The sequence below is a fragment of the Palaemon carinicauda genome, chromosome 32 (genome assembly GCF_036898095.1).
Source record: "Palaemon carinicauda isolate YSFRI2023 chromosome 32, ASM3689809v2, whole genome shotgun sequence".
NCBI classification, from domain to species: domain Eukaryota; kingdom Metazoa; phylum Arthropoda; class Malacostraca; order Decapoda; family Palaemonidae; genus Palaemon; species Palaemon carinicauda.
Window position 1 is genome coordinate 77,701,558 of NC_090756.1, and position 22,919 is coordinate 77,724,476.

At 44.8% G+C, this 22,919-nt stretch overlaps 1 protein-coding gene across 3 annotated transcripts in view; it reads right to left on the bottom strand.

Moving 5' to 3' along the window:
* Positions 1-16,980, bottom strand: part of LOC137625788 (protein SCAI-like) — a 156,202-nt gene extending 139,222 nt beyond the window's left edge. For all 3 annotated transcript variants that reach the window (XM_068356678.1, XM_068356679.1, XM_068356677.1), the window contains exon 1: positions 16,797-16,980. In XM_068356678.1, coding sequence (XP_068212779.1) covers positions 16,797-16,885 — 89 coding nt within the window. In that variant the 5' untranslated portion in view covers positions 16,886-16,980. The remainder of the gene's footprint in view (positions 1-16,796) is intronic.
* Positions 16,981-22,919: the final 5,939 nt, after the last annotated feature.

Here is a 22,919-nt window from a genome sequence, read left to right on the forward strand (position 1 = left end):
GTAGAAGGTCCGGGAACTATTCTGCATGTTGCCACACTGGAGCTATGAGGGTCATCAATAGATCTTGCGATGCTCTGACTTTGTTCAATAGCCCCCTTACTAGGCAGGAGTGGACCCCATAGACGTCCATTCTGTCCCGCAGATGTTGAATGGCATCTTGCTAAAACGCCTGGGAATCTAGTACTGGCGAGCAGTACACTAGAAAGGGGTTTAAGAACGTCGTGAACAGGTCGATTGTCGGCGATCCCCACAAAGTCAAAACTTTGTTGGCTATCTGTTGTTTCAAAGAGTACTGCTCAGGTTGTTGGCAAGCATGATCTTGCCGGGATGAATCAGACTGATAAGGCTATCGAGTAGTCTTTCATCCACCTGAGGATTTCCACAGCCAGTTGACATTAGTACTGTGGAAAGGTACCTCCTCATTTGTTTATGTGAGACACTGCTGTCACCCATCAGCACTACAGAGTGCCCTGAAAGGAGCTGATGGAAATGCTTATGGGCCAGATAGGCTGCCCTCATTTCCAGGTGGTGTATGTGGATTTGGATTTGGATTTGGACCAAAGATCGGATACCAAGGGACAAGACAGATGAGGCCCTCACCCTAATTTTGAAGAGCAACAGATCTGGGGGAGGAGAGAGATCTGGTGTCTGACACCCACCAACTCAGGTCTCTTCTGCTCAAAACTCTACTGGCACGAGACTGCTCGGTGGGTTTCTGTGCCGAGACCAAAAGGTCTTCATCTGCCACTATAGAACTTTAAGAGATCGAATGCGAAGATGGCCGTTGGACATTAACTTCTCGAGAGGAGTCAAAGCGCGAGCAGCCTTTGTCACTGAAGTGCTGACAATTTGTCTCGGGAGAGAAAGCTCTAGGCTGCCTCTCTGTCTCTTTACCTGATCCTCAAACGGAGAGACCTTGTCTAGTCTGGTCCTGATTCTCGTCCCTAGATATACCACGTTTTTGACTGGTTGCAGATGGGACTCCTCGTAATTTATCAAGATCCCCAGATCCTGACAAAAGCAAGAAGTTTGTCTCAGTGGAGGAGAAGGGACCCCATCAAGTCTGCTAGAATCACCCAATCATCTGGATAATGGAGATGAATGCAACTCTTGTGTGTCCAGATGGGCACCAGGGTGGAGACCTGTGTGAACACTTAGGGTGCTGTGGACAGGCCAAAGGATAGCACTTTGAATTAGCATATCTTTCCTACTAAGGTGAATCGTAGGTACCTCATCGATGATGGATAAACTGGGATCTGTAAGCACACATATTTTAGATCTAACGATATCATGAAGTTGTGAGGTCTGACAGCCTTCCTGACCGTCTAGGCCATCTCCATTTTGAACAGTCTGTTAGACAAACTCGTTCAGGGCTGAGAGGTCGATGATTGGTCTCTAGCCTCCAGACGCCTTTTCGGAAGGAAAAAAGCAACTGTAGAAACCTGGGGACCATTCTCTAGCATGGTCTGGACTTCGGCCTGAAGGGCCTGTTCCTCTGTGGATCCCTTCACGTAGGAATCTGACATCATTCGTGATGCATCCACCTCTACCATTTGCTCTTCAAGCATCCACCTACCAGTGGATTGGCCTGGGGAACGCCTTCCCTAGCGGAACCGTCCATTACTGTGCTTCTTACTTCATATGCCCTTTCTGAAGCCACTAGATCAAAAGGGAATGCCTGGGATCTTGACTTTGCGGCGCTTCTTAGATACGCTCTTCTCCTGACCTTGAGCCCTGGATGAAGAGCATCTCTGAGGTGGATGTACCGAGGGGTACAAGCGAAAGTTCGTGACTCAGAGCAGAGAGTCTTGGCTCGCTCTTCTCCACCTGTCTGCGACTGATTTGATGTCCCCCCCCCTCCCCCATTAAACGAGGAAGGAGCATTCACTGGGGCATTGTGAAGCCTAAATACTTCCCTCCTTAGTACCTACTTCTGGAAATTTTAGATAACTACATCTTGTTGTCTCAAATCCAAGTTGACCCATTGCTTGACCATGTTCTTGGTTTAAAAATCTAGGATCCTCATGCCCAAGAGTAGAAAGGTGGAGAACGCTGCCCTCCTCTCGGGGGTTAAGAAGTCCTCATTCTTAACAAGGTCCCCTACCGTGGCCAACCATTAATCCATCCTTGGAACGGATTGCAAAGAACACTTTGCGACCCGCTCCATGTTGGTGTTGTCAGCTGTAGAGAACTGAACTGGCACCTTGACAGTTTGGTCAAAGAAGAGCCTTGTGTTAGAGACACAATGGCCAGATCGAGTGGATGGATCGTCCTCAACCAATTTGTAGTACTTTCTCTGTCGTACATATGGCGGAGGAAGCAAACAAGTAGAATCCATGGATCTGATGGACCATGACCTGCCTGCCACTTGGCCATAACCTCTCTTCTTCGTCGCCTTAACCCCCCTCGACCAAGATAAAGTCTAAGATTTGTACTGTATATGTATACACGTTTTCAAGTATTAGTATCATCATTATTTATCATAATGTCTGTTATTCTTTAAGGGTTTATTATTGGTTGTTCAACTGTCATTTCATGAAAGAGTTATTCTTTCACTTTTTTGTTATTCAACTGTAAAATTGCTGGAGATACTCGAAGCTTTTCAAGGCCAGATGAACTGCCAACAGCTCCTTGCAGTTGATATGCATGCTCCTCTGACTCGAGTTCCACAGACCTGAGCATTCCCGACCGTCCAGTGTCGCGCCCCAGCCCAAGTCCGATGCGTCCGAGAAGAGAACGTGGTTGGGAGTCTGAACAGCCAGGGGAAGACCCTCTCTTAGGTTGATATTGTCCTTCCACCAAGTCAGACAAGACTTTATCTTTCCGGAAATCGGGATCGAGACCGCTTCTAGCGTCTTGTCCTTTTTCCAGTGAAAAGACAGATGGTATTGAAGAGGACGGAGGTGTAGTCTTCCTAGTGATACAAATTGTTCTAGGGATGACAGCGTCCCTACCAGACTCATCCACAGCCTGACTGAGCAGCGTTCCTTCTTCAGCATCTTCTGGATGAATAGCAGGACTTGATCTATTCTGGGGGCCGACGGAAAAGCCCGAAAAGCTAGACTGTGAATCTCCATCCCTAAATACAGAATAGTTTGGGATGGGACCAGCTGCGACTTTTCCAAATTGACTAGGAGTCCCAATTCCTTGGTCAGATCTAGAGTCCACTTGAGATCCTTCAGACAGCGACGACTGGAAGAGGCTCTGAGAAGCCAGTCGTCCAAATAAAGGGAGGCTCGGATGTCCGATAAGTGGAGGAATTTGGCCACATTCCTCATCAGCCTCGTAATCACGAGAGGAGCTGTGCTTAGGCCAAAGCACAGGGCCCGAAACTGGTAGATCACATTCTCGAAGACGAATCTCAGAAAAGGTTGGGAGTCTGAGTGAATGGGGATGTGGAAGTAGGCGTCCCTTAGGTCTAGCGAGACCATCCAGTCTTCCCTTCTGACCGCTGCTAAGACTGACTTTGTGGTCTCCATGGAGAACTTCGTCTTTGTGACAAAGACATTCAGAGCACTGACGTCTAGCACCGGTCTCCAACCTCCTGTCTTCTTTGAAACTAGGAAGAGACGGTTGTAAAATCCCGGTCATCGAAGGTCCGAGACTTTGACCACCGCTCCCTTCTCTAGCAAAAGAGACACTTCCAGTTTCAGGGCTTGTCTCTTTTCTTCCTCTCTGTACCTGGGAGAGAGATCGATGGGGGACGTCGCTAGAGGGGGTTTGCGTACAAATGGGATTTTGTACCCCTCTCTGAGTAACTTCACAGATTGTGAATCTGCGCCTCTCTTCTCCCAGGCTTGCCAGTTCTTGAGTCTGGCTCCCACTGCTGTCTGAAGTTGCGGGCAGTCAGACTCTGCCCTTGGAGGACTTGGGTCCTTTCCTCTTCCCTCATTTCCCTTCGGCACGAGCACCTCCTCTGCTGGAGGCTCTGCCACAAAAGGGCGGAATAAAGCGAGACGCTGGAGTGTCTATCCTCGGTCTAGCAGACAATGAAGGCAAAGGGGGAGCTTTGCGAGCTGAGGACGCAACTAGATCGTGTGTGTCCTTCTGAACTAACGAAGCGGCGATTTCCTTTACCAAGACTTCAGGAAACAGGCACTTGGAAAGGGGAACAAAGAGAAGTTCAGATCTCTGGCATGGCGTAACTCCAGCAGACAGGAACGAACAGAGACTCTCGCTTCTTCAGGACTCCTGACGTGAATGAGGCAGCTAGCTCATTGGACCCATCACGGACGGCCTTGTCCATGCAGGACATAATGAGCAAAGAAATATCCTTATCTGCAGAAGAGATTTTCCTGCTCAGGGCTCCTAAGCACCAGTCTAAAAAGTTAAAGACTTCGAAAGCCCTAAATATCCCTTTAAGAAGGTGGTCCAAGTCCGATGGTGACCAACAAATCTTCGAGCGTCTCATGGCAAGGCGGCGGGGAGAGTCTACAAGACTTGAGAAGTCGCCCTGGGCAGAGGCAGGAACTCCCAAGCCGAGAACTTCTCCCGTGGCATACCAGACGCTCGATCTAGAAGAGAGTTTAGATGGGGGAAAGGCAAATGCTGTCTTCCCTAAACTCTTCTTAGACTCTAACCAGTCTCCTAACAGCCGCAAAGCTCTCTTGGATGAGCGTGAGAGAACGAGTTTTGTAAAGGCAGGTGCGGTAGAAGGCATGCCTAATACAAACTCTGACGGCGGAGAACGAGGAGCCACAGAAATAAAATGGTCAGGAAACAACTCCTTGAATACAGCCATGACTTTTCTAAAGTCCAATGATGGTTGAGTTGCCTTAGGCTCGTCCAGTTCTGACGGTTGATCGTCTTGTTGTTCAGCAACGTCCTCATCAGATAGTTCCTCATCCGAAAACTGATGAGGAAACGGCAACGGAGTGGGCAATGTCTGGCTCGCTGAGTCCGGTCGCACTGGTGCATGCGTGACGGAGCCGGACGCAACGTCATGGAACTGCTGCACAGTCTGTGAACTGTCAACAACCATGGGTGCGCGAGGACGCACAGCGTCCACCCGAGACTGTCTAGACCGTCTGGGTTGTGCAGTCAACACCATACCGGGTTGCGGAGGTTGACGCACCGCGTCAAAACAAGTCACCTCTGATGGTTGTTGAACGTCCTGAACGTCAACAACCACCTCCGAGCGTCGCTTAACGTCAACGTGCGGCTGGCAACCCACACTGGGTCGCATCGGTGGAGGAACCACCTCAACTGGTAGACGTGAGAAGGTTACCTCAGCGTCAACAGGACGCACAACCGACCGCTTGGAAGGTTGTTGGCCAGAAGGTTCAGCAGCAACCTTCTCCGCATTAAAGTCCTCTATCAAGGACGCAAGCTTGGACTGCATGTCTTGCAGCAAAGCCCATTTAGGGTCTACGGGAGCAGGTGCGGCAACAGACGGGGTTAGCGACTGAGGCGGTACCGCTTTGCCTCTCTTAGGCGGTGAGCAGTCATCAGATGACGGCAACGAGTCCGAACTGACCCAGTGGCTACAACCGGGACGTTGGACTTGTCCTGAAGGGACTGACTTACGTTTTAAAGGTCGTGAGACCTTGGTCCAAAGTTTCTTACGAGAAACACCTTCAGACGACGAGGTAAAAACGGGCTCTCTCGTCTTACGTAGGTAGGGGCGATCTTGGGGAGATACGCCTGATACCATGGAGGGAACATCTGTTCGCTGATCAAGGCCTCTCAAACCCATGCGTCGTACGACATTGCTTCTCCCCTGGGCTTGGGAGCTTGCAAGAGGTCCCGGACTAGGAGGACGACAGGCACGAACAGACGAACCCTCAAGCGCAACACTGTTCACAACACTTTCACTAGGCACTTTATCACTTCCCGCGGCACTTTGGCACTTTAGCTCCTTAACATTCGCCATGAGTTGATTGCGGTCACTTGCAAGGGACTCAACTCTCTCCCCCAAGGCATGGATAGCACGCATCATGTCAGCCATCGATGGTTCCGGAGTGCTAGGAGGGGGGTTAGGAACAACCACTACAGGGGAAGGAATAGGTTGAGGGGCATGAGGAGAGGAAAAATCTATCGACCTAGAAGAACTTCTCCTTACTCTATCTCTCTCTAGCCTGCGTGTGTACTTCTCAAATTCGATAAAATCGAATTCCGAAAGGCCCACGCATTCCTCACACCAATCTTCCAATTGACAGGTTTTACCCCGACAATTGGAACAAACAGTGTGAGGGTCGAGAGAAGCCTTTGGAAGACGCCTAGAACAGTCCCTAGCATTGCATTTTCTAAACTTGGGAACTTGTGAAAGGTCGGCCATTTTGAATTGGTCAAGGGAAAATTCCAAAAAACGATCTAAGTCATCAACAATGAATCCGATACAAAAAAGAGTTCAAGGATTTATTTGAAGAAAAACCCTGCACAGCGAAAGCTCAAAACCAAAATAAAGTACTTCACCAAAGATGATGGGAAAAACTCCAGGTTTCAACAGCGAGTAAAGTACGTCTTGTCGACACGTCGACAGAGAAGAAATTGAGTCTTTGTTTACATGGAGTATGGTATCTGGCCGACAGTTGGCGCTGATGGGCACACCCGCAACCTGTATAGCGATCGCTGGCGAGTTTTTTACAGTTTTTTGTCTGTCGAGCAACAGAGTTGCAGCTATATATATTCACCGGCTAAGTTAAATATTTAAAACGAAGTAGTTCCTGATTGCGCCACGCACTTGCTCTCGACATAAGAGAGCGCTGTCTAACCTATCGAGGACGATGGAGAGGCAAGGGATGAGCAGGTGCGCGCAACCTTCCCTGTGCGCAATGGTGGGGAGGGCTAATTGAGTGCGCTGGCATGCACGCTTTGTTCAGACCATACAGTTGAGGTATAACCAACATGTGCAAGCTGGCGAGGCGAAGGCTGGTAGAGTGCGGTGGCTTGCGCACTTGTCCCAGTTCGCCCAGTTGAGCGCCCGCTCACGAGGTGGGAGCTGGAAAAGCGCGCTGGCTTGCGCCTCTCTCAGCTCATACAGGTGGTAACTGATCTACCTGTGCGCGCTCACAAGGTGAGAGCTAAGAATGTGAGCCTTCTCAGCTCTCCCAGGTAAGGTGTATACCTGTATGTGCTCGCTGTGAATATGCTCTTCTACCTGAGCTAAAGCTTGCCTTTGTACCAGAACAGATGTCTAGAATTCATAAGTCCCGACAGAATGACTCACGAATAGAAGCATCGCGCTAATAAGGTGTGGCACGCTTGTCCGACTCAAGCAGACGGGCTCGCCCTATCTACTGGCAAGGAGGTAAGGCATGCAACACTACGCGTGACTTGTCCACCCAAGAGTGGTCTGTGCACTCCCTTGGGAGTGCATTCAGGAGAGAAACTCTCCCGTTTGCTGTATCTCCTGCAGGAGAAAGGTCCTCTCACTTGTAGATATGGATACAGGTAATGTGAGCACGTGTGTGCTACCGTACACTTAAGGTAACACTAAGCGGAAGCTCTGCACGCTGCAGAGTTGGGCGAAGAACAGTCAAGCACCATTCTTTGCAAGAGTTGGGCAACAGAGACAAGCACGAAAAGCACAATTCTGTGAATATTTGCTGACCTAGGGTGGGATAACTCCTAAACTAACCTCACAACTCACTGACCATTGCCTACTCTCAGATAACTAACACACCAAGTACTACCTAATGTTCTTCTCACAGTATAAGTAGTTTATAATCAAATGAAGGCATATCAGTAGGTGTACAGTACATGTGCACATATGGACACTACGTACTGGACACAGTAAGGCTACAGTACAATACGAAACACTACAGTAGTTGTTGCCAAGACTGGAACTATAAATTTTCCCAGTAGTCACCATACACTTACAATATAACAACAAAACACTGTTGTTCCTATCCAGTAATACTGTATAACGTTCACTGATTCTCCAGTGTATATTACTGTAATAAATGTACAGAGCTATCACTACAATACAGCTTAACTGTACTAAGTGTCCAGTTTTCTTTTGGAAGACTTGACTACTTGACAATTCACCGAAACTCGAAAGGGGCTGAAATGGTAACTTTGGGTGATTAGTCAGAGTGAGATGGGATGTTGTACAGCGCGGAGTGGTTTGTTGCGCGAAATGAGACAAGTGTAAAGGAGCGTGGGCTGTTTGAAATCGCCGCGACACAAGAATATTTCTCACAAATATTTTATTTTTTATCTAATAGGTTATATAGTTCTCAATGTCGCAATCGAGCGAAATTGCAAAGAATAAGCTCGCGTAAGGCTGGAGCTGACTGTACTCACACTCATTCTAACTCCCAAAGAGTGTTGGTGAGTAGCCTTATGTCGTCCCCTCAAAAGGGAACGAAAAAAAGGCTGTATTCGTAAGAGGTTGAAACCAAAATGTGCAAGTCAAGAAGGGCTTTGCCTCATGAAGCTCCAAGAGATTTGTTGTACCCCAGGAGGCATGATGTAGAAAATAACCCCAAAGAATTATAGCCTACAAGTAGTTTCTCCTTCGAAGGACCTGGTCTCACAAAACTAAGAGTTTTGTTCTATCCAAAAGGTTGATGTTGGCAATAACCCCAAAGAGTTAAAGCCCACAAGACTCATTGATGGGACAGGCAGTGACTGCAGTCATCAGTCATCACTATCATTTTGAACCCTGAGGGTACAGCGGCGATGCGCAGGAAGTGCAAGAAGTAACCTAACTCCTTCGTTGCCAAGTTCGGAAGGGCTTTGCTCCAAAGAGCAAGGGCAAAGCATAGACGAATCCAATTCCGGCCAGAGGAATACCCCGAGTGGAAAACCCCCTCAAGCAATGACAGTTTCTCCCGTAGACAGAAAAGGCCCCCAACACCTGTTGACAATTCTCCCCGCAAGCTTGCGGAAAGCTTGCTAGACAGCAGCTGGTGGAGGGCAACTCTCCCTCGGGAAGAGAAAATTGTCCAACACCTGGACAAACTGCTTTGTTCAAGTTGATGATCGGCATCAAATGTTTCCTGTAAAACGTAGCCGAAGCTCATTTATGGGTACACCCTGAAGGGGTTACCCGACAAGTCATTCTGAGGAGTCCTTTTCAGCGACTGCTCATGCTCGCCCGCCAAGCAGAACTAGCGCCGGGATGAGCAGAAGCTGAGGCCAAAACAGTTGTGTGGGGCAAGACCTTCGGAGCCTTAGAGGGAAAAATCAACCGCTATTGCTACTTTGCCTTGCACAGGGAACCGGTAAGCCCCAAGGAAGGTAGCTCTGAAAGAAAAAGAATTTTTAAACTTTAAGGTACACAGGCGAGAAACACTATGTCAATACTCTGCCGGGCTGAGATGAAAAGTGATGTTTGTTTACTAGTGCTTGGTTAAAAGGGGTGGTGGAAAGTAATACCTCACAAAACTTTAACGGCTGGTTTCAGCTATCGCAGAAATAACACTGCTATGTAAGGAGCGTAAGGTATGTATATAGCGTCGGAACAAAGTACAGTTAAGCAGTACTATAGAAATATTACCGTACAATAAAATGTTATTTTGATAATAAAATAAATTTTTGAATATACTTACCTGGTGATTATATAAGCTGCAGCTCTGCTGCTCGACAGAAAACTCTACGTAAAAATCCGCCAGCGATCGCTATGCAGGTAGGGGGTGTACTTCAACAGCGCCATCTGTCGTGCAGGTACTCAGTACTCATTGTAAACAAAGAACTCAATTTTCTCCTCAGTCCACTGCGTCTCTATTGGGGAGGAAGGGAGGGTCCTTTAATATATAATCACCGGGTAAGTATATTCAAAAATTTATTTTATTATCAAAATAACATTTTTCAATATTTAACTTAGCCGGTGATTATATAAGCTGATTCACACCCAGGGGGGTGGGTAGAGACCAGCAATAAATGTTTACATTATTATGAGCTAAGGATTTTTTATTTCATTTTAGAAGTTATCAAAATAACAAAAATAAAATAAATAAGTACCTGGTAAGGAAGTCGACTTGAACAATTACTCTGCCTTTTTAAGTACGTCTTCCTTACGGAGCCTCGCGATCCTCTTAGGATGCTGAGCGACCCCTAGGATCTGAAGTATCAAGGGTTGCAACCCATACCACAGGACCTCATCAAAACCTCTAATCTAGGCGCTTCTCAAGAAAAGAATTTGACCACCCGCCAAATCAACCAGGATGCGAAAGGCTTCTTAGCCTTCCGGACAACCCAAAAACAACAATAAAAACATTTCAAGAGAAAGATTAAAAAGGTTATGGAATTAGGGGAATGTAGTGGTTGAGCCCTCACCCACTACTGCACTCGCTGCTACGAATGGTCCCAGGGTGTAGCAGTTCTCGTAAAGAGACTGGACATCTTTAAGATAAAAAGACGCGAACACTGACTTGCTTCTCCAATATGTTGCGTCCATTATACTTCGCAGAGATCTATTTTGTTTAAAGGCCACTGAAGTTGTGACAGCTCTAACTTCATGTGTCCTTACCTTCAGCAAAGCTTGGTCTTCCTCACTCAGATGGGAATGAGCTTCTCGTATTAACAGTCTGATAAAATAGGATAAAGCATTCTTTGACATAGGCAAAGATGGTTTCTTAACTGAACACCATAAAGCTTCTGACTGTCCTCGTAAAGGTTTAGTTCGTCTTAAATAGAACTTAAGAGCTCTCACAGGGCATAAGACTCTTTCTAGTTCATTTCAACCATATTTGATGGGCTTGGAATATCGAACGATTTCGGCCAAGGACGAGAGGGTAGCTCGTTTTTGGCTAGAAAACCAAGTTGCAAAGAACATGTAGCCGTTTCAGATGAAAATCCGATGTTCCTGCTGAAGGCGTGAATCTCACTGACTCTTTTAGCTGTGGCTCAGCAAACCAGGAAAAGAGTCTTTAAAGTGAGATCTTTAAAGGAGGCTGATTGTAGCGGCTCGAACCTTTCTGACATGAGGAATCTTAGTACCACGTCTAAATTCCAACCAGATGTAGCCAAACAACGCTCCTTCGTGGTCTCAAAAGACTTAAGGCGGTCCTGTAGATCTTTGTTGTTGGAAAGATCTAAGCCTCTGTGACGGAAGACTGATGCCAACATGCTTCTGTAACCCTTGATAGTGGGAGCTGAAAGAGATCGTTCTTTCCTCAGGTATAAAAGGAAGTCAGCTATTTGAGTTACAGAGGTACTGGTCGAGGATACAGATACTGACTTGCACCAGTTTCGGAAGACTTCCCACTTCGATTGGTAGACTCTAAGGGTGGATGTCCTCCTTGCTCTAGCAATCGCCCTGGCTGCCTCCTTCGAAAAGCCTCTAGCTCTCGAGAGTCTTTCGATAGTCTGAAGGCAGTCAGACGAAGAGCGTGGAGGCCTTGGTGTAGCTTCTTTACGTGTGGCTGACGTAGAAGGTCCACCCTTAGAGGAAGAGTTCTGGGAATGTCCACTAGCCATCGAAGTACCTTGGTGAACCATTCTCTCACGGGCCAGAGGGGAGCAACTAACGTCAACCTTGTCCCTTCGTGAGAGGCGAACTTCTGCAGTACCTTGTTGGCAATCTTGAACGGGGGGAATGCATATAGGTCTAGATGTGACCAATCTAGGAGAAAGGCATCTATATGAACTGCTGCTGGGTCCGGGATTGGTGAGCAATATATTGGGAGCCTCTTGGTCATCGAGGTTGCGAAGAGATCTATGGTAGGCTGGCCCCATGTGGCCCACAGTCTCTTGCACACATCATTGTGAAGGGTCCATTCTGTTGGAATGATTTGTCCCTTCCGACTGAGACAATCTGCCATGACATTCAAGTTGCCTTGGATGAACCTCGTTACTAGTGAAATGTTTAGATCTTTTGACCAGGTGAGGAGGTCCCATGCGATCTCGTACAATGTCATAGAGTGGGTCCAGCCTTGCTTGGAGATGTAGGCCAAAGCCGTGGTGTTGTCCGAGTTCACCTCCACCACTTTGCCTTGAAGGAGAGACTTGAAGCTTTTCAAGGCCAGATGAACTGCCAGTAGCTCCTTGCAGTTGATATGCATTGTCCTTTGACTCGAGTTCCAAGTTCCCGAGCATTCCCGACCGTCTAATGTCGCGCCCCAGCCCGTGTCTGATGCGTCCAAGAAGAGAACGTGGTTGGGAGTCTGAACAGCCAGGGGCAGACCCTCTCTGAGGCTGATACTGTCCTTCCACCAAGTCAGGGAAGACTTCATCTTCTCGGAAATGGGGATCGAGACCGCTTCTAGCGTCTTGTCCTTTTACCAGTAAACAGCTAGGTGATATTGAAGAGGACGGAGGTGTAGTCTTCCTAACGATACGAACTGTTCCAGGGATGAAAGTGTCCCTATCAGACTCATCCACTGCCTGATTGAACATCGTTCCTTCTTCAGCATGTTCTGGATGCATAACTGGGCTTGACTTTTTCTGGGGGCCGACGGAAAAGCCCGAAAAGCTAGACTGTGAATCTCCATCCCTAAATACACAATAGTTTGGGATGGGACCACTTGAGACTTTTCCATATTGACCAGGAGACCCAATTCCTTGGTCAGATCTAGAGTCCACTTTAGATCCTTCAGACAGCGACGACTGGAAGAAGCGCTTAGAAGCCAGTCGTCCAAATAGAGGGAGGCTCTGATGTCCGCTAAATGAAGGAATTTGGCTACATTCCTCATCAGCCTCGTAAACACAAGAGGAGCTGTGCTTAGGCCAAAGCACAGGGCTTGAAACTGGTAGACAACCTTTTCGTAAACGAATCTCAGAAAAGGTTGGGAGTCTGGGTGGATGGGGACGTGAAAGTATGCGTCCCTTAGGTCTAAAGAGACCATCCAGTCTTCCCTTCTGACCGCTGCTAGAACGGACTTTGTGGTCTCCATGGCGAACGTCTGCTTTGTGACAAAGACATTCAGCGCACTGACGTCTAGCACCGGCCTCCACCCTCCTGTCTTCTTTGCCACTAAGAAGAGACGGTTGTAGAAGCCCGGGGTTTGATGGTCCAGGACTTTGACTACCGCTCCCTTTTCTAGTAAGAGAGACACCTCCTGTTTCAATGCTCGTCTCTTGTCTTCCTCTCTGTACCTGGGAGAGAGATCGATGGGAGACGTTGCTAGAGGGGGTTTTCGTACAAACGGGATCTTGTACCCCTCTCTGAGCAACTTCACAGATTGTGCATCTGCGCCTCACTTCTCCCAGGTCTGCCAGAAGTTCTTGAGTCTTGCTCCTACTGCTGTCTGAAGAAGCTGGCAGTCAGACTCTGCCTTTAAAGGACTTGGTTCCTTTCTTCTTCCCACGTCTCCCTTCGGCACGAGCACCTCCTCTGCTGGAGGCTCTGCCACGAAAGGGCGGAATAAATCGGGACGCTGGAGTGTCCATCCTTGGTCTAGCTGTGAAGGTAGGCAAAGGGGTGGCTTTGCGGGCAGAGGACGCAACCAGGTCATGGGTGTCCTTCTGTATCAAAGAAGCAGCAATCTCCTTAATCAAGTCCTCTGGAAAAAGGCACTTAGAGAGAGGAGCAAACAGAAGTTCGGATCTTTGACAAGGTGTCACTCCAGCTGACAGGAAAGAGCAAAGGTTCTCACGCTTCTTGAGGACTCCGGATACGAACGATGCAGCAAGCTCACTAGACCCGTCACGTATGGCCTTGTCCATGCAGGACATGATGAGCAAGGAAGATTCCTTCTCAGTCGGGGAGATCTTCCTGCTCAAAGCTCCCAGACACCAGTCTAGAAAGTTGAAGACCTCGAAGGCTCTAAATATCCCTTTCAACAGATGGTCTAGGTCTGAAGGTGACCAGCATATCTTAGAGCGTCTCATGGCTAGCCTGCGGGGAGAGTCTACAAGACTTGAGAAGTCGCCCTGGGCAGAGGCAGGAACTCCCAAGCCGAGAACTTCTCCCGTGGCATACCAGACGCTCGATCTGGAAGCGAGTTTAGCAGGGGGAAACGTAAAGGCTGTCTTCCCTAGACTCTTTTTGGACTGCATCCACTCTCCTATAACTCGTAAAGCTCTCTTGGACGAGCGTGCGAGGACGAGTCTAGTAAAGGCAGGCGAGGATGACTGCGTACCTAAAGCAAACTCTGACGGAGGAGAGCGCGGAGCCACAGACACAAACTGGTCCGGAAACATCTCTTTGAACAGAGCAAGAACTTTTCTAAAGTCCAAAGAAGGTTGCGTGGACTTGGGTTCGCCAAGGTCCGAATGTAATTCATCAACGTGTGCCGCATCGTCATCATCAGAGAGTCCATCATCCGAGTACTGAGGAGGAAGCGGCAATGGAGTAGGTATCGGCTGGTCAGCTGAGTCCGGTCGCACGGGTACACGCGTGACTGAACCGGACGCAACGTCATGGAACTGTTGCCCAGTCTGTGAGCTGGCAACAACCATCGCAGCGCGGGGACGCACAGCGTCTACTCCAGACTGTCTAGTCTGATGTGGGCGAGCAGAGGTAACCACACTGGGTTGCGGAGGTTGACGCTCCGCGTCAAAACAAAACAACTCTGACGGTTGTTGTACCTCGCGAACGTCAACGGAAGGTTCCGTGCGTCGCTGAACGTCAACATGCGGCTGGCAGGGTACACTGGAACGCATGGGTGGCGGGACTCTCTCAGCTGGAGTGCGCAAGAAGGTCGCCTCAGCGTCCACAGGACGCACAACCGAGTGTGTGGTTGGTTGTAGGCAAGAGGTTGGTGCAGCAGCAACCTTCTCCGCACGAAAGTCCTGCATTAGAGACGTTAATTGGTACTGCATGGTCTGCAGCAAAGACCACATAGGGTCTGCAGTAGCAGGTGCGGCGACAGACGGTGTAACTGCCTGAGGCGGTACCGCTTTGCCTCTCTTAGGAGGTGAGCAGTCATCGGAAGACTGCAGCGAGTCCGAACTGACCCAGTGGCTACAACTGGGCCGTTGGACTTGCGCGGAAGGGACCGACTTGCGCTTAAGAGGCCGTGAGACCTTGGTCCATGGTTTCTTACGAGAAACCTCTTCCGCAGACGAGGAATAAATGGGCTCTCTCGTCTTTGTGTGGGTGGGACGATCTTGGGTAGATACGCCCGAAACCACGGAGGGAACGTCTGTTCGCTGATTAAAGCCTCTCGAACCCATTGGTCGTACGACATTGCTTCTCCCCTGGACTTGGGAGCTTGCAAGAGGTCCCGGACTAGGAGGACGACAGGCACGAACAGACGAACCCTCAAGCGCAACACTATCCACAACACTATCACTCACTTTACCACTTCCCACTGCACTTTTACACTTCAGCTCCTTGACGTCCGCCATGAGCTGGTTACGGTCACTAGCCAAGGACTCAACTCTCTCACCCAGAGCTTGGATGGCACGCATCATGTCAGCCATCGAAGGTTCCTGAGTGCCAGAAGGGGGATCGGGAGCAACCACTACAGGGGAAGGAATAGGTTGTGGGGCATGAGGAGAGGAAAAATCAACAGAACGAGATGAACTTCTCCTGACTCTATCTCTCTCTAGCCTACGTGTATATTTTTGGAATTCGATAAAATCGAATTCCGAAAGCCCAACGCATTCCTCACATCGATCTTCCAATTGACAGGTTTTATCCCGACAATTGGAACAAACGGTGTGAGGATCGATAGAGGCCTTCGGAAGACGCCTTGAACAGTCCCTAGCATTACACTTCCTGAATTTTGGGACTTGAGAAAGGTCAGCCATTTTGAATTGGTCAAAGGGGAATTCAAAAACTATCCAAAGTCATCAACAAATAATCCGATATCAAAAAAAAAGAATGCAAGGATTTATTGAAGAGAAAGCCTGCACAGCGAAAGCTCAAAACTAGAATAGTGTACTTCACCAAATAGTTGTGAAAACAAATCCAGTTAGCAACAGCGAATTAGTAGGTCTTGCCGGTAGCACGACAGAGAGAAAATTGAGTTCTTTGTTTACAATGAGTACTGAGTACCTGCACGACAGATGGCGCTGTTGGAGTACACCCCCTACCTGCATAGCGATCGCTGGCGGATTTTTACGTAGAGTTTTCTGTCGAGCAGCAGAGCTGCAGCTTATATAATCACCGGCTAAGTTAAATATTGAAAACATTATTTTCTCAATGTTAATGATACTAACCCAGGGGTGTATATATGATGATGGCCACCTGTATGCCTTATTATGTCTAACTTAGAATACAGCAGTATACGGGGGGTCGCAGGGGAGCGTTAGCCCCCCGTTAGGTAAATAGATAAGGACACGGCTTGTAGGTTAGGTGGGAAGGGTTAGGTTAGTTGATGTCCACTTTTAATGAATGCGTGAAGAACTGGTCGCTGATATACCAAGGCTCCCTAACCCATGCCCACTACATGACCAACCACTAACATCACCTGATAAACCAGTAGCTATAAATGAAGGAGGTTAAAGAGAAGACAAAGTTCACAAAAAAAATGTCCCAAAAGAGATCGAATTAATAGCTATTCCCAGTGTTGGTGGGTGTGGTTAACCAACTAATTGGTCTACTAGCTTGATCATCGAGAAGAGCTAACGAGGTTTGACCTTTATAGACTGACATATCAAACAAATCATTCATAAAAACAAATAAAGGAAAAAATTCCGTATTCGTCCACGTCTACTTTTGTACCGAGTTTAGCCTAGAGGGATGGGCAGGGCCAACGGTCCTCGCCCAGAGCAAAGATAAGCACTTAACAATTAATGGAGGAAACGCACAAACTCAAAATGCAAGAGAGGATATTCATAAACCAAAGAAACTTAATTCAGGCACAATTAATCATCAGAAACTTTAATAAGCATCTAAATATTGTCATTTTACACGGGGAAGCGTCTGCGTCGTCTGCTTTCCCGCGCTGTCAAAATGTAAACATTGCAGCAGACGAAATCTACGGGAGACTCCAAAATGGGGTTCCTCTGCCACTTACCGAAGGCCATTAAATAGTTGTTTCGACTTCTCCAGCAGATGGCAGAATTCCGTGACGACCTTTCGCTCCTGCTCATCCAGTTCTGCCATGGTTAAACAGAGTGCCTGGGCCACACTTGGCACTCATAAGACGTGTGTCCTGGATCACCCGTAGATGGCGTGTCACACTGACTGACTGGTGGCTGGATTGCTCTTGGGCTTGGTCTCTGCGGTTTGCAATGTCTATTCCGTCTGATATATGTCATATTTCCTGTATATAACTGTAATTCTGTATATAATATAATTATATTTTTATTTTATAACTTTTTATAATTTAAATAAATTACTGTGATAGTTTATATTCGGAAAATGCGATGTTTTAACGTAGGGAACGTAAAATTTAAAACTTGTTTTCCTGCGTTAAAAGGAAAAGTGAAATTTATTGGTATAGTTTTGCATATTTTGTCCGAAATTTGTGTTACCAAATTGATGCATTCCAATTATTCGTTCCATTTGGTTAGACGAAAACAAAAACAAAATCAATATAGCCTACATTAGTTATGGAATTTATGATAATTCTCACAATTAAGATGAACAAGAATTATTTGGGATATTGAATGAAATTCTCATTTTACCAATAGGTCGTAATCATAAAGAAATTCAAAAATTCTTAGCCAGATTCATTTGTGATAAAAATTCAGGCGACTTAAATCAGAGAGAGAGAGAGAGAGAGAGAGAGAGAGAGAGAGAGAGAGAGAGAGAGAGAGAGAGAGAGAGAGAGAGAGAGAGAGAGAGAGAGAGAGAGAGAGAGAGTTATCTTCCTTAACTTAGTAAACGTTTGACAAAATAAGTAGAATTGTCAATTTCCAAGTGTGAATTTCCAAGTGAAATTTACCTGCTTCAAATTGTCACCTCCACTTGTTCCCGGTTCATAGCTGCTCACTACGCAAAATAAGTTTGAGGGCAAGGGGTCTAAGCTTACACTAAGTATTACCATTCAGCTTTTTCCTGTTATCCTAAACAACCGTCTTAAAGAAAAGCTTAAGTTTTAATCTTATCCAATTCTTCCTTGAAATTAGCTGGGCTGATACCTTTTAATTTCCCTAATTCTGTGCATAGAAATAAATGTTCTTTTAGCATATTCAACCTAGCCTTCATTACATGGATTGCTTTATCAATATTCATCTATTCCCTTCTATAAATCTCTCTTTTTTAATGATAAGTGGATTGTTCAGTGGCTACTTTCTTCTTGGTAAGGATAGAATAGACTCTTTATCTATGGCAAGCAGCTCTTCTAGGAAGAGATCCCTCCAAAAACAAACCATTGGTCTCTAGTCTTGGGTAGTGTCATAGCCATGTAATGTACTATGGTCTTCCACTGTCCTGGGCTAGAGTTCTCTTGCTTGAGGGTACACCCTGACATGCTATTTTATCTGTTTCCTTATTTCCTTTCCTCACTGGGATAATTTCCCTGTTGGAGCTCATGGGGCTTGTAGGAGTTTGACATTCCATCTAGGATTGTAGCTTAGGTAGTAATAATAATATTCCCCTTCGGGACACTGTCTAATATTGAGCCTCTCGACACTTGTTTAATCAACCCAAGTATTTAAGATCTCACTGATCAGAAATAACTCCTCGTCTGTTGCACGAGAAACATTACCTTGAAATAGCCAAAGGTGGTTAATATCGCTTGCTCATTTGCAGTGTGTATGAATTTGCCTTGATTTGGGGAATTGGATTATTATTATTATTATTATTATTATTATTATTATTATTATTATTATTATTATTATTATTATTATTATCACAAGCTAAGCTGCAACCCTAGTTGGAAAAGTAGAATACTGTAAGCCCAAGGGTTCCGACAAGGAAAAATAGCCCAGTGAGGAAAAGAAGGAAACATCTATATATGAGAAGTAATGAATAGAGAATATATAATATCTTTAAATAGACCTACCTTATATAGACTATGAAGAGAGACTCATGTTGTCATGAGCATCACCTCCTAGGCCCATTGACGCAAAAGGCCTCGGTTAGAGTTTGCCACTCGTCTATATCCTGAGCTTTTAATTCAATACTTCTCCACTCACCATCTCCCACGTCACGTTTCATAGTTCTCAGCCATATAGGCCTGGGTCTTCTAATTCTTCTAGCGCCTTGTGGAGCCCAGCTGAACGTTTAGTGAACTAATCTCTCTTGTGGAGTGTGAAGAGCATGCCCAAACCATCTCCATCTACCCCTCATCATGATATCATCCACTTATGGTACTCGAGTAATCTCTCTTATAGTTTCATTTCTAATCCTGTCCTGCCATTTAACTCCCAATATCCTTCTGAGGGATTTGTTCTTAAATCTACTAAATCTATTGGATATTGTGTCATTGTCATAATATGACTCATGTCCATACAGTAACACCGATCTCACTGAACTGATATATAGTCTGATTTTTAAATGTAATTTCAGGCGATTTGATTTCCAAATTTTACTTAACTTAGCCATTGTCTGATTTGCTTTTTTTCAATATTTCACTAAACTCGAATTCTAATGACTCCCTATTGGAGATCACAGCTCCTAAATACTTAAAGGATTCCACCTCATTAATCCTTTTTCCTTCCAATGATATTCCATCTCCCATTGCACATTCCGTTCTCAACCTCGTGTGCTAATTCATGCATTCTGGTAAGCAAGCTTTGCAAGTTCTGTGGTACTCTGCTAATAAGGACAGTGTCATCAGCATATTCTAGGTCAACTAATTTCTTATTACCAATATCTATCTATCTATCTATCTATATATATATATATATAGTATATATATATATATATATATATATATATATATATAGAGAGAGAGAGAGAGAGAGAGAGAGAGAGAGAGAGAGAGAGAGAGAGAGAGAGAGAGGAGAGAGAGAGAGAGAGAGAGAGGAGACAAGAATTAAATGGCGAGATAAGGTGAAAGATGATCTGGAGAGAAGATGTTTGGTAGAAGAGGATGTCTTTGATAAATGGCATTGTAGAGGGCGCATAAGGCAACCGACCCCTTCCTGGTTCCTGGTTCCTTATTGCTCACTCCGCAAAGTAAGTTTGGGGGGCACTGTATCTCTTTATAGATAGGTGCAAAGCTTCTAAGCTTATTCTTATTATTGTTATTAAGTTTATATCATCTGTGCCTTAAATAAATTGATATCATAATGAGGTTCTCAATCTTTACTTTTATTCCCTGCTACCTTGAAATTAGATAGGATAACACCTTGCTATCATCAGTTATGGCAACCTGTTGTGGTAATCAGTTTGGACTTCTTAAATTCTTCTTTTATATGCATTGCCCTACCTATAAATGCAGCCAGATCCCTGCTAAACTTATGTCTACATTCTTTAGCTCTCCTAATTTTGGGCATAAAAATGAATGTTCGGTAGTATCTTCTTCCTCTTTACACAAGTCACACAAATTGTCTTCATATTTTCCCCTGAAATTTGCTTTTAAGTTGAGCATATTTAATCTTGCTTTCATCACAAGGGATGCCTTATCCAGATACATTTCTCTGATATAAGGCATAGGGCCATTTCCTTTAATACATCTTAATTTTTTCATTATTTTCTTTTTTTCTTCAATAGTTTCTTCTATTTTTTCTATAATTCTTTTCTTGTTTCCTTTTTTTCAGGGTCCTTTTCCCCCAATTTCTTATTTCTTCAACTTCCATCCCATATTTACTACAGATTTCTTCTACGCTCTTGCTCCAGCACTTTCCATACGGGTTCTTCAACTGATCCTAAATTATCTCTCTTACTAATCTTTTTTCCTCAGAGTTTATGATATTATGGAAGAGCATTAATTTCTTATACTCTATTCTGCAGGACACCGGCCATATTCATGTTTCTGCAAGTATGCCCCAATATGGAGTACTCGCAGGTAGTCCATACATGTTTCTTATTATCTTATATTGGAGGTTTTCCAGATCTTTCATATCTTTGTCCCTTATTACACTCCAGGTCTCTACATTGGCAAATATTGTTGGTACTACTACTGTTTCATATATTATCTTTACGACTTCCAATGCTATCTTTCCTACTTTTCTCGTATTCCCATATTTTCTTATTTCTTGGGTCATATATGCAACCCTCTGGGTTTTTTTTTTTTTACTGATACTCAATTCTTTGTTTCCCTTCTCTGTGTACCATTCGCCCAGATACTTATACTCCTTAACTAAACTTACTTGTCCGTTCTTCACTTTTGTTTCAATCTCCCCCTCTTTCTCATTCTTTCTTTTGTTAATTCTTAATACACCCGATTTTGGGGAGTTGGTGTTGATAGTGAATTGTTTTAGGGTCTCCAAGCTATAACAATTACTTATGGCACTTTCTATACCTTCTTTCCTTCCTGTGGGAAACATTATATCATCTACAAATACCAGTGATTCTATTTCAATATTTCTTATCAATGTGATATTTTTTCTACTAATGCTATTGACTTTGTCAGTTGCGATTCTGCATAGCTTGGGTCCATATATCGTTCCTTGTCTCACATTCCCTTCAATCTTTATATCTCCTGTTGTACCTGCTGGACAGTTGATGGCTGCTCTACCTTTTTCATTTTTTTTTAACTATCAATGCTTCCTTCCATCCTATCATTTTTCCCATTTCTTTTATGCAGTCCTTTAGGTCCAGCTTATCGAAGCACTTATACGCATCACAGAACCATACGTATGTCGACCCTCCCAAATAGGTATTATAGTCTATTACTGCATTTAGTGTAAGCAGATGATCAGCCGTAGATCTTCCTTCAATGCCTCCATACTGGAATCTACTCATCTCTTCTTTGAATCTGTCCTTATATTTTTTCATCCATATTTTCTCGTATATTGTTACTAATTATGCTTATGATAAATAAGCCTCTTTTATTTTCTAGTTCCATTTTATTTCCCTTTTTCTGGATTGAAAGTATCCACATCTGTTCCCACTCTTTAGGGATACATATGCTTTCGTCAATTTCTGTTAGGATCAGCTTCAGACTTTCTATTATTTCTTTCCCCATCATTTTAATCACAACATTGTTTAATCCTTGCCTGTCCGTTGTGTATTTGTCTTTCAGGCTTTTTACGATGGCTTCTACTTCTTGATATGTTATTTTCTCTTCCTTGCTGGATCTCACTCTGTCACTTCCTGGCAGCCATTTATCAAACATGTTGTTGATTTCTTCTGCCAGGGTCTCTTCTTCACTTTGGGGATTTTCTAGCTTAAATAAATCACTGTAGAATTTCTCATAGTCTTTCTTTATTTCTTCAACATCCTCTATTATTTCTCCATCCTTCCCTCTGATTGCTGTACATTTGCTGGCATTTGTTCCATCTCCTTTCTTCTTGAATTCCCAGAAGGCTGTGCTGTTCATACCTCCTTTTGCTTTGATCTATTCTACTTGCTTGATTATTCTTAAACCTTCCTCTTTTTGTTTTTCTTCTTGTATGTATAGGTCTACGAGGCTCTCCTGTACTTTAATTCTTCTCTTGACCTCATTGTTTTCCTTTCATAGATTAATACAATTCTTTTTTAAGGTTCTTTTAAGTTTCATTAATTTCCTTAATTCTTTGGACTCATGTTTTTTCTATTTGTCTCTTTTACACTACATTTTCTTATTATTTCTTGCACTTTTTCATGCCATTTTGAATATCTTATTCTTACACTAGCTTTTTCTTTGGCAATCTTTATAAGTTCCTTCTTATCTTTGTGGACTTTTAATTGGTTCCAGACTATTTTGTATCTAACCTTTCTTTCTTTCTTGTTTAGGATCAACCAATTCATTTCGAGTAGGATGGCACAGTGATCAGAATACACCATTTCTTTTGATATTCTGTAGGGTGTTATCACTTTCTCTTCGTCAATTACCATGCTACTAATACCTTCTTCGTCTTCTTCTCTAACTAGAGCATAATCTATCACTGATTTCTTCTCTTTTTTCAATTCTCGTCCAAGTCCCTCTGCATTTCGGGTTGCTATTTGCAAATATCATGTTAGACTCCTCTGCCAAATCTCTTAACATTTTGCCTGATTTTGTAATCTCATTACTATTGTTTTTTATTATGCTTCCTACTTTACAGTTGCAGTCTCCCATTACAACTACTTTATCTTCTCTGCTATTTGCTATCATTATTTC